Source organism: Pagrus major, chromosome 24 (genome assembly GCF_040436345.1).
Source record: "Pagrus major chromosome 24, Pma_NU_1.0".
NCBI lineage: Eukaryota > Metazoa > Chordata > Actinopteri > Spariformes > Sparidae > Pagrus > Pagrus major.
Window position 1 is genome coordinate 18,463,249 of NC_133238.1, and position 16,087 is coordinate 18,479,335.

The following is a 16,087-nucleotide window of genomic DNA, read 5'->3' on the forward strand; positions in this document are numbered from 1 at the left end:
GTGGTCAAAGCCGGAGTCTGACGTAACATTTGTACGGAAGCTGAGAGCGGCCATGTTTGCAATTATTTTCTTAATGTTTCATCTTGAGATACGATGAGACAGAACTTCTTCTTGTGCCGGAGATGGCTGCAAAAAAAACATTAAGTGACGTCCACCCCCCTCATAATTACAATAACCTAAAAGTAAAATACAGTAACCTCCCGAGAACATTAAAGTAATCTCCAAAAAATGAAAAGCTAAATTACAGCAACAAAATCATTAACTTGTGATTTCTTGTTAAAGGCATTAAAACAAAATATTGAAACCGTGGCCTTCGTCAGATGTTTTCTACGGACTTCTTCTTCAACTTCTTCCTCCCAACACTGTACCTGTTACTGAGGTGTGTGTGTCAGTGTGTGTGTCAGTGTGTGTCTGTGTGTGTGTCAGTGTGTGTCTGTGTGTGTGTCTGTGTGTGTGTCAGTGTGTGTGTCAGTGTGTGGTCACAGGAGGTTCGGCTACACTCCCTCGACGCTGACGACCCTTCAGACTGCCAGCGATCGCTCGTGGGCAAGCGCGACTTAAATCCACATGGATTTAAGTCGCATCCCGATGTTTGATTGTGCTGCGTGGATGAAATTTCAGCTTCATCCCGGCTCAAAGAGAATCAGATCGCTGCGGCTGTAAGAAAAACACAAAGTCATTATCTAATTAAATGTATCTGGTTGCTCTCAGAGCTTTGTTTGGTTTGTGTGTTTCTTCTCGTGTCATTCATACGTGGCGTCACATCAGCAGAGAGACGTCATGTGACGGCCTGAGAACAGGACAGGAGAGACGAGGACGAGTTCACATGAAGAGTCCGTTTTTATTTTTAATTTGATGTTTACTCTTCAAATCACTTCAAAAATCATCTTATGTTACGGCCTCACTGCTAAAATAAGTCAATTATAAAAGAGTTAATCAAGAATTAATCAACTTTTTTGATGACTCATTAATCGTTATGTCATCGTTCAGGCATCATTTTCAGACTTTTGCTTGTTGCAGCTTCAGGTTTGTTTTGTGTCCGTGTGAACTGAATCTTTGAGTTTCGGACAGTTAAACAAAACAAGACGTCACTTTGGGATCTGGGAAAAAGTGAAAAGCATTTACTTTCACTCCAAATGATTAATTAACATCATCTATGTTGTCCTCATTGTAAACCAACATCATCAAATTTTAGGCTTTGTTTTGTTTTTCTTTTGTTTTTTCTTTTTCTATTTTTTCTTTTCTTTTTTCTTTAATTTTTCTTTTCTTTTTCAATTTTTTTCTTTTTTCTATTCTTTCTCTTTTTTCTCTATTCTCTCTCTTTTTTCTTTGCTCTTTCTTTTCTTTTTCTTAACGTAACATATTGTAAATCGTCTTGTATCGTGAGTTACTCTGTGATTCCCACTCTTACTCTCATGTCTGTAGGCCTACGTTAAAAATGGAGGTACAGCTAGCATAACTTAGCATTACATTAGCATAAAGACTGGAAAAAAGGGAAACAGCTCGCCGTTCTCTGTCACTGTTACAATGTCTGAGCTTTAGAGGTGCTTGTAGGTCAGTTTTGTTGCCTCCAAACGCAGCTGTTTCAAGCCCTTATGCTAAGCTAAGCTAACTGTATCTTTGCTGTCACACATCAACAGATCTTCATCAGCAAACGGAGCTCTTCACATTTCTCAGGGTCTTTTTATGACATTTTAATGCAGAAATGAGACAAAAGAAGTCCTCACCTCGTCTTAAATAACCTGACCACTGTGTCGGCCTCTCTGCTGACCTCTGTTGTTCAGAGTGGAAACAACAGCTGCTGTAGATTCATGTACTAACAGTTTATCTACATATAAAGCTGCAGGTGGAGTTCAGAAGGATTCAGTTTCATGTTTAGTGTTACCCGTCAGTGTGTCGGCTCCGGTTGCACTCGCTCAGATTGTTTCTCACAAAGACAGAAGCACACACACATTAAACTTCCTCCACCGTCTGCCTCCAAACTGGGTGAAAAACAGCCTTTTTTCCTCCTAAAGGTCACGCTGAGATTTGAATGACAGCTTTAAGTCCTCGCTCATATTACAGAGTCGTCCGCACTGCGACGTCTTCCTGGGAAAAGGCCGACAGAACAGGGGAGCAATTAATTGTAATGAATAATGGGACAAATCTGGTCGGCATATGACCGCTGATGCTCTTTTTTTCCTCTCTCCGGAGGATTAAGACGCGAGCTGAGGTGTCTGCCTGCACACTAATTGAAAAGTGTGAGGATGATGAAGATGGGAGGGGTCGACCGCTGTCTTCCTCCAGTTCTTCTCCTTAATCCAAAGGGAATTCTGGTGCGAATGCATCACATTTGTCTTTGTTTTGGCAGCCTGGAGGACTCTGAACTCCGAACATGTGAACATCCACAGGAAATGTTTTATTGGTCTCTTGAAAATCTGAATTTCTGTTTAATTTCCGGTGCATTTTTCTGCGTACGCAGTGCCGTTTTGAAGCCTGGAAGCTACTGAGAAACAGGAAACCCACAAATTCAACTTAACTACAACTAAAATGTTAAGAATTTTTTAAACTATGGGGTTAAAAGGAAAAACAAGAAAAATGAAATCTCCTGAAAAAAAACAAACTTTGTTACGAGTTTGATTTCTGATAATCCGGCCTTGTTCACACTCTGTGTTCAGACCTTCATGAGCCTGTGAGCTCGAGTGTTTCTGGGCTGGGACCACACATCAACTCGACGAACCCCTCATTTATTCAGCTCATAATTACGGTAAATAAAATAATAATTAACTGAGAAATTAATCACATCGACCTCCTGCAGGCACGTAAAAGTTCAAATATTGATACAGGAGAGGGCAGGACTGATTTTAGTCTTCATTATTTGGTGATATTTGTGTTTTTAAGACTAATTGGAGGTGAAAATCATTAAATAAAGAGGTTGTTATTGAAACAGGAAGTCCAAAATTGATTCTGTCGCATACTCTGAGATGACTGAAGAGCCCTGTGAAAGTGAAGGGAAAGAGAAATAAAATGGTCTGAAATAATAGCTCAGCCCTTTCTGGGCCACTCTTGAACCTCCTCCGGTCGAACAAAAACCATTGTGAAAGGTGTGCTGACATTTACCTGCGTCTCTCACTGGCTTTGTGAGGACAGGAAGCTCTTTCAGCTGCGCTTCAATGGACACCTGCCAATCAACCCAAACCAGAAGAGGGAGAAGAGGAACATTAACATCATTTCTCTGTAAAACAGAGGCCGTTTGTCTCAAAAATGTGTCCAACTGGCGCCAAACGAGACCAAACATCTGAATGAGATGGACACGGACAGCAGCTACAGTGTGTTTGGTGACGGCAGTCGCTCTGATTCCTCCTACGCAGTGAAAATGAAGCACAGTTTTCATGAAGAGCTGCTCACATCGAGACATGTTGTGTTTCTGCCCGTCAACAAAGCCTCCTTTCACACTGAGATCTGCAAACTGACTCATTCACTTCAATGAGAGAAATCTGTTGGGAGATCTGAGAGTCATCAGCTCCGACTCTTTGAAGAGAAACGTGTTTTGTGATTTCATAATAAAAGCTTTTTATCTGTGCAAGTACTCTTCTTGATTACATCATCTGTTTTCCTCTTATTGGTGTTTTCCTTCATATTATTGTTACCTATTTTTATTATATTTTATGCTCTACAATCTTTGATTATCTGATTTTATTTCCATCATTGTTCTGAAATGGGGGGAATATGAAGATTTTTTTTTATTCCCAGAATTTTTTCTGGCCTATTTCTTGTAACATTTTAAAGAGCAGAAAGGGCAGAAGCAAACGGGTGAACACAAGGCCAGCAGTCTAAGGCGGGGTGGAAAAAACACAGTAGTATTAGCCTCACAAGCTAACAACAGGACACAAAAAGCACAAAACACAGAGGAGCCGGGAAGCAAACAACCACGTGTACTGTTGAAACGATCTGGCGACGAGCAGGAGGGAATCCAGAGTCTTTATAGAAGGTTGATTACTGGAGTGGATACACCTGGAGCTGCCTGTGGAGGGAGACCACGCCCACATGCACACACACACACACACACACACACACACACACACAGAACAGACAGGGAATGACAACACACACAAAAAGGGAGAAGGGAGGGCTGCCATGATGAGGATCATGACAATAGCTGTTTGAGGTTTTCTCTCCCATGAAGACCTGCTTCACAGCCCTCTATCCACCAGGATCGTTTCTGATGCTCCAGGTCCTGACAAGAGGCAGGACTCAAACAAAGTCCTCTTCACTTCTTCTTCTTGTTTCTTCTTGACTTTATGTGTTGGACGTCAAAAGTCCTTGAACCTCAATTTCTTAAATATTGAAGGGAAATATGAAGATTTTATTTTTGAATTCAGATAATTTTTTTGTTTTTTGTGAAGTGAAACCAAAGGAAAAAGAATAATCTCCAATGAGGATCAAACCCGCCATCTCCAAAGCTCTAAGCAATCCTCTTACAAGCTGAGCTACTTGTTCATGTGGTGTTTTCTGTTTCTCAGAGGTTTTCACTGTTTCCTTCAGTAACCTGACCTTCAAAATATATTTAGCCTCACAAGGATTGAACCAGCATTCTCAGAACTTCTGATCAGCCTGCTAACACACTGAGCTATTTAATCTGACTTAATTTTAATGTAATTCTTAAATATTTGACCTTTACTTTTAGACTTCAATCTCAAAAGTTTGAGTAAGGATCAAACACACACCCTAAAAATCTACAACTAGAGGTCTAACATCCTGAGCTACTCGATCAAGGACTCCTCCAAATGTTTCTTGAAGCTTTGGACTCTTCTTGGTGTTGGACTTTTTCTTTCGACTTTAAAATTCAAAGACACAAGCAAGGATTGAACCCACATCCAATAAAACTCCAGCCATTGCCTCAACAGTTTGAGCTAAACAACAAAGAAGTTAAGTTGCATATAAAGTTCACTGGAGGTTTTGATTCTTCTTCTTAGTGTTGGACTTCAAATTCACAATAAGATTCCTTCCTCAGTGTTTGCGATCATCCTTCTAACAAACTATTTGAGCTTTTCACTTTTTCTTTTAGGCAAGAGAGGAACCGAACCCACATCCTTAAAACTTCAACGCTAGACCTTTAACATTTTGAGATATTCCTTCCTTCCTCATTGTGTTGGACTCAGAAGGCTCAAACCTTCAATCGCAGACCTTCTGATCAGGACATCAAACATGACCAGAGGTACTTCTTGTTTTCTTTTAACTTTTCACCTTTGTTTTTACATTTGAGCAAGACTCAGACATCTTTGATACACCTGAGCAGACGTCTAACATCCTGAGCTATCTGATCATCAATATGGAAGACTTCAGGTGTGACTCGAGGTGCTGGGGCTTCTCTAACCTGGTCTCAAATGTCGTATTACTGCGCAGCACTTTGAGTAAAAGTGCACCAAACTGTGGTTTCTCTGTACAGGAGACTCGATTTGCCCCCCTGCATCACCACTTAATGACTTCTTTAAATGTCACGGCCAAGGGTGCTGTTATATACGTGGGATTAAAAACTCATTAACTCAGAATGAGATCCTCCGAACACTCCTTCCAAAGGAGACTGTAACGGCAGCACAACATTAAAGCAGTGGATTTACCCACAGTCGATGATTCAGTCAAAAGCTCTTCATCGATCTTGTTCCCTGGCGGCTCCTCGTTGGCAGCCGCTCTCCCTCTTTTCCCTCAATATTACCCGCGACTTGTCACAAACTCCCTCGGAGCATCAGAGACGATGACGCGCCCCGGGCGAGCTGTGATATTTCAGCATGACGGCGAGGGTGACCTGCCCTTTACATCACCTCGCTCGCTGAGGATTCCTTCCTTTCCTGCCTTTTGTCTTCCTGCCTGAAAGACGGAAGAAAGACAAAAACAAAGACGAACACAGCAGAAACATATTTCACTCTCAGCTCTGAAGGTCGAAGAGCGCCCGCAGTGTCTGATCTGGGAGTCCTTCCTGTGACCTTTGACCCCGGGAGCCCTGAAGCTGCAGCTCATGTTCACTGTGGGGTGAACGCTGACATTTGGCTTTATTCAAATGAAGCTGAAACATATGAATTCATTTATGAAATATGAATATGTTATCCACTGCAGCGACAGGCCGCATTATAAAGGCTTTGTGCTCACGTTTTCCTGCTGATCACCTCCACCTGCAGGGAAACAACATTTCCTTCATTGTGGACCGGGTGATGATGAAGTGGGAAAATATGGAGCCGCGCTGAGCTGAATAAATATTATTCATGTGCTGATGCAAGCGTGCTTTCCTGGATCATTTCATTAAATTCAAAAAAGAAAATCCTCAAAAAATGTAAAGAATTTCAAGGGATTTTTCAGATTGAACAGAAAAATTCAAGGAACAATTTCAATCAGACATAAAATGGATCACCAGAAGTAAAAAAACAATGTCCTCACTTGCCCCTCAGTGCTTCCGTACATCTGTAACGTTGCAAGCTAGTTAAAGCCAGCAGCAGATTATCTGGGATCAGCTTTAAAAACTGGTGCTTCTTCAGTAAAATCTGACACGAGACACACATTTTTATATTCACTGTGACTTACACTTCCAGAGAATATCATTATCTTTGATGACCATCATGAATAAATGTCTAAAAATTCTTAGACACCAAAGATAAAAGACGCTCCTTATTACTGCCAGACTTGCCTGAGAATCTTCTCACTTTTAAGTCTTGTTTAATATCAAAGTATTTCTGTGATAGTTGTCTCTACTTACGTGGGCGTACTGCAGACTGTGACTGCTCGTACATGATTCGGCATACTTTAATCAGTGTCAACTTTTTGAGATGTATGAAAATAAAACAACTTAAGATAAATCACTGACATGACAACTTCCTGTTTAGCCTCCACATTATGGGAACCGTAGCTCCAAAATGTAGAGCAGGTGCGCCCGACAAATATAAGCAAGACAAAGAATAATGATAACAGGTTTGACACTAATTAACAATAACACTAATATAAAAAAATAAAGTCTCAGCAAAAAGATGAATAATCTAAGTGTATTTTCCAAAATGTCAAACTATTCCTTCAAGATATGTGAAATCCCCCAAATCACAATCCGTCCCTCTGAGTCCCACCAACGTGTTTTCCTAATTTTCTACTCACCACAATCATGTGATTATTTGTAAGTGTGCTAATTTTGTACAAACAAAGGAGGATATTGTGCTGGACCTTCGTCTGATGATATTATCACACACACCAACAGACACAAGCTGCACTGACGGAGCTGAGGCGCCATCTGTTGTCCAAACCACGTATCTTAAATCATAACATGTTATAAATCTATAAATCTCCTGTTTCAGAAATGAAAAGGTTGTTTTCATGTGTGTGTGCACAGATATCGACTCGCACCCAGTCAAGATTTACGTCCACACACACACACACACACATTGATCTCCAGGTTATCAGTTAATCCTCCTAATGCACTGCTGCACACAGTTTATCACTTCACTACTGTAATACAGCCACCACAGCAGTCCTTTTAGTTTTATTGAAACTGGAGGATACAGACTCAGAAATTATAATCAGACACTTCATCTTTCTGCTCAGTTTCAAAACGACGAAAGACGGAAAACAAAAAACTGCAGTGAAATTGAAAACAGTCCATTATGACCCAGACTTGCATTTTCTTTATCCATCTGCTCGAGTGTTTCCAGTTCTTTGTACACAGATGTAACAATGGTGCAAAAATGATGCAAAATTCTGTATTCTTTAATGGAAAAAGTCTGGTTTACATTGAAGAAAGAGCTGTCAGTGCTAAAACACCATAAATCACATCGTGTGTGTGAGCAGACTGCTCATCTCGAGGACGACATCTCTCTCACATCCCGTTCATTTATTCTCAGAAGAAGCAGGAGGATGAGATCTGAGCTCTGACAGGAGACACAGCAGGACAGATGTGAGGGGGCGGACGTGACGCCTCATTCAGGAAGTATTGATCGATGCAGTTTTAGGATCTCCGTCTGTGTGGGCAGCCGAGGAAGAAAGACGCTGGCTGAGATTCTTATTGAAGATTCACTTCCTTCCAGTTCATCTGAACGTTTTACAACTTGGGGTTTTTAAAGGTTTGAATGTCGTTTTTTATCAGTGAACTGCTGCGATGTTGAGCTTTCAAGTAAAGATGTCAAACGTTTGTTGGTTCCAGCGTCTTTAACGTGAGGATTTGCTGCTTTTCTTCGTCATTTATGACAGTTAATGAAGAGTCTTTGGGTTTTTGGACAAAAGAAGAAGTTTAAAGGCGTCACTTTGAGCTCTGGGAAACTTTGAACTTTGACTTTTTTTTACTTAAATTTTGAGATTTAAGTCAGAAATTGAGGAAAAAAGACAGAATTGTGAAAAACAAAAGTCAGAACCCAAAACATTTTTTTCAGTAACCATCTTCCGTGGACTGTAGTCTTGACTGTGACGATGCATTTTCAAGCCAGGAGGGGTTTTAAAGTGTTTATTTAGCTGAAGAAGGAGGAGAAGTTTCTCAACACATAAAGAAACAATTCAAAAAGTCCTAACCCAAAGCCATGAACACACTTGTAGACCATTTTTTTCCACTTGGACAGAAGGGATTAAAAAAAATGTAATCTGAAAAGTGAAGCTTGTCAGACAAATTAGTGCAGTGAAGCGGACAATATGTGCCTCTGAGATGTGATGGAGTGGAGCTTTAAAGTTGAATAACATGTTAATATTCAAGTAAAAGTACTTTTTACATTCCAGCACGAGTTCGAGCCTACAAAATTAGTACTTTGATTAAATTTCTTCATTAGTTGCTTGAATATCAGCAGCGTCAGAAAAGAAAGTTCACCTAAAGACAACCTAAAAATATTAGATTAGTTAAATTGAGTAAATTTGTTTAATAGAATTCAATGTTATTAGTTAAACAATTAACTGGATGTTTTAGTAATTAGTCATTATTTTAAGATGTTTGATGACAATATAAAGTGACTAAACATGTCTGACTACATGATCAAATTATGAGTTTAATTAAACTGATAATGAGAGTTTACAGTGTAAATGTCACACAGTTATACATTCAATTATGTGTTTGAATTACACTTAATTTAATTATATTTTCAATTTTACTTATATACATATTTTAATTACATATAATACACTTGATGTTAGTAAAATACATCTAATTAATGATAATGACGTGAAAGTTAAACATATAAACTGCAAGAAATAGTAAGAATGTAAAGAAACGCACACAGATGTCATTCATGTGTTAACGTCATGAATCTGCCCGGCAACAAATATCAACCTGATGAAATGATTCGTTAGTTCGAGGCGGACGTGACTCGGCATGCTGGCAAATATTCACAATTAGTCTCATCAGAGATTCAGGTCCCGTTCAGACCTGGACCCACAAGTGGACAGCTCACACCTGGCATTAACACTGCAAATAAACATCACTGGGGCGAACGGACACAATGTTTTTTACACAAAGAAAGAAATATCTTCGTGTATAACCTTTGCCGAATTCACAAGAAGCCCTAAATAATTACGAATTTGTCATCAACAGTGTTTAACAACATTTATAAAGTATCTCCTACTCAACTGCTCACAAAATGGAGTGTTTTTTAAAGGGAGTCTGGGGGCTTTCTCTACTGTCGACCAAGAAGTACGCCATATTGGTTACTGTTTACTGTATCTGTAAAATCTGACATGTTTACCATCAACGCATGATGAAATCAGCTGAAACAGTGAGTTCAAGGTGAGACGCACTCCAGACACAGAAGCAGACAGGCTGGTACAGCAATGCTGCAACAAACAGACTCTTCCCACAAGGAAAGAAGCAACTGAATGTGTCGCATCTGATGCCGAATTTACAAGAAGGCATGAAGGATTTCGTATGTGTCATCAACAGTGTTTCACAAAGTTTATAAAGTTTCTTCTAGCTTAACAATTTACAAAATTTAGTGATTTTTAAAGGGAGTCTTGGGACTTACTCCATGGGAAACACAAAGTAGCTTATACTGGATACAAGTACAGGTGTGAGTGCACCCAGGATGCATTTAGCAGCTGTTTGAACACATTGTTCAAGTGATTTATGAAATTAGTGTAAAACAGTAAACTGTAACCAATATAAGCTACTTGTTGTCAATCTGTGGAGAACGTCCCCAGACTCCCTCTAAAAATCTTTCAATTTTGTGAGTTGTTGAGTTAGGAGAGACTTTATAAACATTGTGAAAAGCCCTCTATGACAATTTCTAAATTAATTGAGGCTTCTTGTAAATTCGGCAAATGTTAAACATGAAGATGTTTATTTCTTTTGCATCGACACGCGTGTTAATGCCACCTGGTCTGTCCACTTGTGATGGGATCACGCAGGACGGATGTTGACACCGTGTCTGATCACAGCCTCAGAGAGGAGAGGAGAAAACAAAACAAAACAACAGGAAGCAGTTCAACATGAGTCCTTATTGGCTGAACTCCTCCATGTTCAGATCAGCTCATTCACAGTTCTGGAAAGCTGCGCCACAAGAGTCCACCAGCATGTTGCAGCTCCAGTCTTCTGCCACTAGAGAGCAGTAGTCCTCCACTTTTTCTCCACAATGTGACTCCTCAGTTTCATTTGAATTCAATTTGCATGGAGTGCTCCTCTCTCTGCCCATATTTTACAATAAATTAGACTTTCCACCAGGTCTATAAATTCTCCATTTGTCACGGTAATCCACTGAAGCTCCTCAGGCAAACGTCGCTCACCGTCTCCGCCCCGTCCCGAGCTTTAAGTTCCCGCCGAGCCTCGAACTCAGACTCTGATGATGCTGATGGAGGAGGAGGCTCTGTGGAGCTGGAGGAGAAGGAAACAGTGAGCAGGGAGCTGCTGTGTTCATAAACACATGAGTCATAAACACAGAGGGTCACATATACGGACGTGACTCATGCAGGGAGCCGGTGTGTGGGACACGCTCACATGCAGCGCCACGTGAAGATATGCAGTCGATACATGAATGACGAGCGTTAAAGATTTATGAACTCATCGATGTGACATTTACTGCACAAATCTGCCTGCTCCCACCGGGCCGGGGTCAGGCTCGGGTGACTTTCCCGCTTAATTGCAGTCAGTTTTTCTAGAAAAATGTCAGATTTCTTAAATTATTCCTCCTGTGGAGCGGATGATGAGGCACTTATTGTTATCGAGGCAACCAGGCATTTAGTTAATCATGTTGTGTTGTTGTTCTGATCTTATCTCTGCCCCGAGGCCGCTGGTGCCAAAACAACCAGATTTTATTGGGTTTCGCGAGAAACATTTTTAAAATTATCACACTGTTTAAACATTTCATTTAACTTCCTAACCGTCCCCATTTACCCGATGAAAAACATGACTTTTCTGCCAAACATTTACACATTCACACTCGACGGAGACTTCTTCTACATTGTTTCCTGAGAATTAAAGAAAATGACGTTGCATTTTACTTCTTTTGTTAGTTTTATTCTTTGAATGTCAGCAGAATGAAAACAGTCCTTGAATCTCCACCAAGAACCTCCCTATTTTTGAGGTCTCGAAGTTGGCAAGTACGCTTAAGTCATTACAAGCTCATGGTGTGCGGCCAAACTGTCTTCAAACTAACAAAACTTTATCTAAAATTCAAGAGAAGATGCCAAACTTTGCAAAGACACCAAATATGTCTGGCTGGATTCGGGGTAATGTGATGCACAAAACATCAATACAAATCCTATTTTGAAGAGTTGGAACCAGCTGATACAGAAGAAAACAAAGACTGTCTGACAGTTGGGACTGAAACCTCAAAGTTAATTAAAAATAACAACAGTATACGAGAAAAACTGGACTTTTAGGGGTTCGAACTCTTGCAACTGACCACATTAGAACAATTTTGATAATTAAATAATCGTTAAAGTAAAGAAAACATCTGGTTTCTGCTTCTTAAATGTGAACATCTTCTTATTCTGCCAACACGTCTGTTTTACATCTGATATAATAACAAGCAAATTAAATAAAAAGTGACCTCTTCACACCATGTTCTTACATTTTACAGACTATTATTATCTAGGAAAGCAAACAGTAGATGAATTAATGATGAAATAATCCTTAGTTAGTTGCACTGATGTGATTTTAGCACAAATACAAAAGCTAAATTAAAATAAATCCACCTGATGACCCTGGAAACTGTTCAAGAAGCAATCGTATGATTAATCTGTGTAAGCTTTGTAAATATTTATGCAACATTTTCCCTGATTAAAGCTCGAAAGCTGTTAAAGCTGTTCATTAATGATACTTTCCTTTCAAGAAGTGTTGTCTTTGCTTCATTTCCAAGTGTTTTAGATTATAAAATAAATCCTGGAGTTCATTCTGCAGGTTCCTCATTCAACTTATTGATTTTAATAAGTGGCGATTCACCATCTTAAGATAATGAGTGTTAACTGTGAACATGAGTGCTGTGCTGACTGTGAAGTTTTCCCCCGCTGATGCGTCTGAATGCTTTTAGCTCGTTTCCTCTCATTCTGAGCTGCGTTCGTGTCTTAACGAGTCGCTGCTCGCTCACAACTTGTTGGGAGTTAACTGATGTGAGTGAGCGTGTCACTGAAGACATGCACGGCAGCAGCAGCAGCAGCAGCAGCAACAACAAGCGTGTGTGTGCAGCTCTGTTTCCAGCCTGGTTGTTTTATATTTAGCCGTGATGGAGCAGCTCTGGTTGCTAGGAGATGTGTGATGCAGCTACAAAGGCTCTTCAGAAGAAACAAAGTACTCCTGGCAAGCCAGGAACGAGCATGCATTATAACGAAGAAGAAAGTTTGAGGGAGACGGAGGAGAAGTTAGTCACCCTGCTGCTGCGGATGGCTCCGTTGTGGTAGATGGGCGAGCTGCCGGCCGAAGCGTTGTTGTAGTAGGAGGCGGCTCGGACCAGCGGCCTCTTGGCTTTCTCCTTGGTGCTGCTGGAGTCGTTGTCTTTGATGATGTCGTACTGTCGGCAGAAGAGGGCGATGACGGCTTCGTGGAGAGGGGAAGAGAGTAAACAACAAAGTCAGCCATCTTCTTGTTAACGCACACAATCATGCAGACACACACACACACACACACACGGAGGCTGACCTGCCCACAGCAGCAGCACAGTGGTGATAATGAGCAGCTCTCCTGTCTGTAAGTGTGGAGTCATGCCCAGACCCTCCATCGCCGGTTCATCTGAGGAGAAATAAAGTTCCAGCGTGGTCAAACTTTATTAACAAGGACAGAAATATGTCAGAAATCTCGCTTTGGAGCTCAACTAGCTGCTAAAAAAAACAAATATAAATACAGATGAGTCAGTCCAAGCCAGCTCAGACAGAAATCACAACTTTTCTTTGTCACTTTCGTGAATTATCTCGCAAAATTTCACGTTGAAACTTCAAACTAATGTGAAAAATCCGAAAATCCTTTTTATGTTATGAATTTTTTAAACATCTCTGTCCGAACATCCAGAGACCCTGAGGATGTTTTCATTTCCATAATTGTTGCAGAATGTTTCACAGTTAAATTAATTAATAACAATCATTAATCTAAAAAGAAATCATATCTCCGCTAGTTTTCACATTTCTGGTTCTGTGTGATATTTAGTTCGATCACATCTGGAGGTTTTTTGCATAAAATAATTGAGTGCCGCAGATCGTGTTTAAAAACAACACACTTTTTAAAGCAACATTATGTAGAAATTGTCAGTTTGTGTGATTTGGCGCCCCCTACAGTTTCCGAGTGGAACATCACTGTCGTAAACACAAATCCCAGGTCTGTAACGTAGCTGCTAACTACAAACAAAACTCATTACGTCACAACGATGTTAAAGACTTAGTTACGTTGTGTTGCTTTACCTGTTAAGCTAACATTAGCTTGCTAATATATGACCTGTTTAAAGAGCATAAATGTAGCCTATAAAAACTAATTACTGATAAACATAATTCTCCATGTATGCAGAAAACACCTACATTTACAAAATACATTTTTTTTGCGCCTTTAAAACTTAATAATTTTGGAATTTTTGCTAGCTTGTGACGCTACAGTGACTTCCTGTTTACATACGGTTGATTGTTCTTGATCGGACAGCCACATTTCTTTATAAACAAATTAAATATAATGTGATAATCAGTGAGCTGTAGAGGTTTTATCTTCAGACACATCCAAGCTAGCTGTCTCCCTCTGTTTCCAGTCTGTATGCTAAGCTAAGCTAACCTGGGAGTAGCTTCAAATTTAGCTGACAGACGTGAAAGTGGTAACGATCTTCTTACTTCTGGCTCTCAGCAGGAAAGCAAGTACGTGTGAAACAATTGTTTTCACTTTGTTAAAGTTTGTTTTGTCTCTTTCAGTTGAAAGTAACACAGGGGAAGTATTATTGATGAAGCTCAGCAGAGAAGCAGTTTAACTGGCACATAAATATGTATTTTTCCCCCTTTTGATTATTTTATTCTTACTTTTCCTGCTTGTTCTTGTTAAAAATGTGCATTTTAAGTGATAAATTGTGACTCATGGTGCCAGTGAATGTTATTAAGGGGATATTTTCTGAATCTGTTTTGAATAAAAAGCAAGTTTCTGTGTGTGTGTCTGTGTGTGCGTTTATTTACGGTGGTCGAGGACTCCGGCTGGATAATGGTCGCTCCTCTCCAGGGTCCTGAAGTGGACGGCGCGGCTGGGCTGGCTGTCACCGTGAGGCCCGACGGACTGCACCTAAAGAAAAAACATGAAAAAGGTAAATGGAGTTCTGAATGGAGAGGTGAAAGCGTGACGTGAACTCCTCATACACTGAAGCATTCAGACACATCGCTCTGTTAGCACTGTTCCCAGCTGACACTACCGGGGGATGGCGTTATGTAACGACGACAAGAAACTGGCTCGCCAGGGTATATTTAGCGAGCAAATGGTGCTTTGGTTTTTTGGCCGCGATCCTGGATGACCGTTGGAGGACGAACAGGACTGTAAGTGTAACCGCAGACTGAAAGCTTTGGGGATGAAAGAGGGAATATAGATTTGAGCTTAAGACTCATTCGGGGGCTTTCTTTGGGACATTTTGTGCAACCAAGCAGAGCTCAGATCCGTCCAAAAAATGACACTATACTTAAAGTTTGATGGTGTTTCTCATTCAACTAGAATATTGAGATTTTTCCAGCAGCTACAGAGGAGTTTTATAACAGTTCGACAATCACACAGGGAGAGAGATTCATCACAGAGGCGCAATTAGATCCACAAGAGGTGTCTGACTCGGCTGTCTGCGCCTACGCACTGAACCTTAAAGTTTGAAACACAAAGTTTCCTGTAGAGTTAGTTGCAAGTCATTCTCAGCAGAAGTGCGGTACAATGAAAAAGTTAATTATCGCGAAATAAGTCCTTGAATTAGGCGAGGTTTGTCCCCCAAAAAGTCTTCCCTAATTGGAAGTTTGATCTCTGCAAACTGTCCTTGGAGCAAAAACCCCCTAATCCGTCCACTAACTCTGGATAATGATGAGACTTCACCAAACTCCACAGGGAAATCCTTCGTTTTAACTCCCTTTCCTCTACACGAAGGTCAGAGGTGATAAAAGTCCAAGTCTCTGAGCTGCTGGTGCTGGCGAGGCATCAGTGCGTTGCTCAATGACACTTCTGCAGGACAGCCGTCTGCTGACGAGCATATTTAACCGAGTCCTCCGGCTGAAGGACAATCTGTATCAGTCTATTAAGCCATAATGGATTATAAAAAGTTTAATAGAGTCATGATAATGGAGTCGCATTAGATACTCCTCCTTCAGAGAGGAGCAGGCCGGCCTTTGATTGAAGCTGGAGCTGTTATAACTAATAGCTGCGCCGTAAAAAAGTGAGACCAGGGTGCGTTAATTAAACACTGAGAGGGAGTTAATTATCATGTCTATAAAGCAATTAATCATCAGTGGAGTTGATGATTATTTGCATCTGTGGACAGCACTATGTTTGCATTTTCTGTTTTTCAAGTTTGACAAAAAAAAAACTACAGAGAAGTCAACTCATGTCCACCTTTTTCCAGAGATTTCGAAAACGTTGCATGATTTTCCTCAACACACCACCGCCTGTTATCAAGTGACTTAAATGCCTCGTTATGTAACGACAACTGAGCTGCCTCCATGACGAGGAAATCAAAAAAGCCAC

At 40.5% G+C, this 16,087-nt stretch overlaps 1 protein-coding gene across 4 annotated transcripts in view; it reads right to left on the minus strand.

Moving 5' to 3' along the window:
• Positions 1-10,488: 10,488 nt before the first annotated feature.
• Positions 10,489-16,087, minus strand: part of LOC140992085 (fibronectin type III domain-containing protein 4-like) — a 79,132-nt gene continuing 73,533 nt past the window's right edge. For all 4 annotated transcript variants that reach the window (XM_073462329.1, XM_073462328.1, XM_073462327.1 and 1 more), the window contains 4 exons: positions 14,557-14,659; positions 13,058-13,147; positions 12,789-12,955; positions 10,489-10,795 (listed from right to left, as the gene is read on the minus strand). In XM_073462329.1, coding sequence (XP_073318430.1) covers positions 10,754-10,795; positions 12,789-12,955; positions 13,058-13,147; positions 14,557-14,659 — 402 coding nt within the window. In that variant the 3' untranslated portion in view covers positions 10,489-10,753. The remainder of the gene's footprint in view (positions 10,796-12,788; positions 12,956-13,057; positions 13,148-14,556; positions 14,660-16,087) is intronic.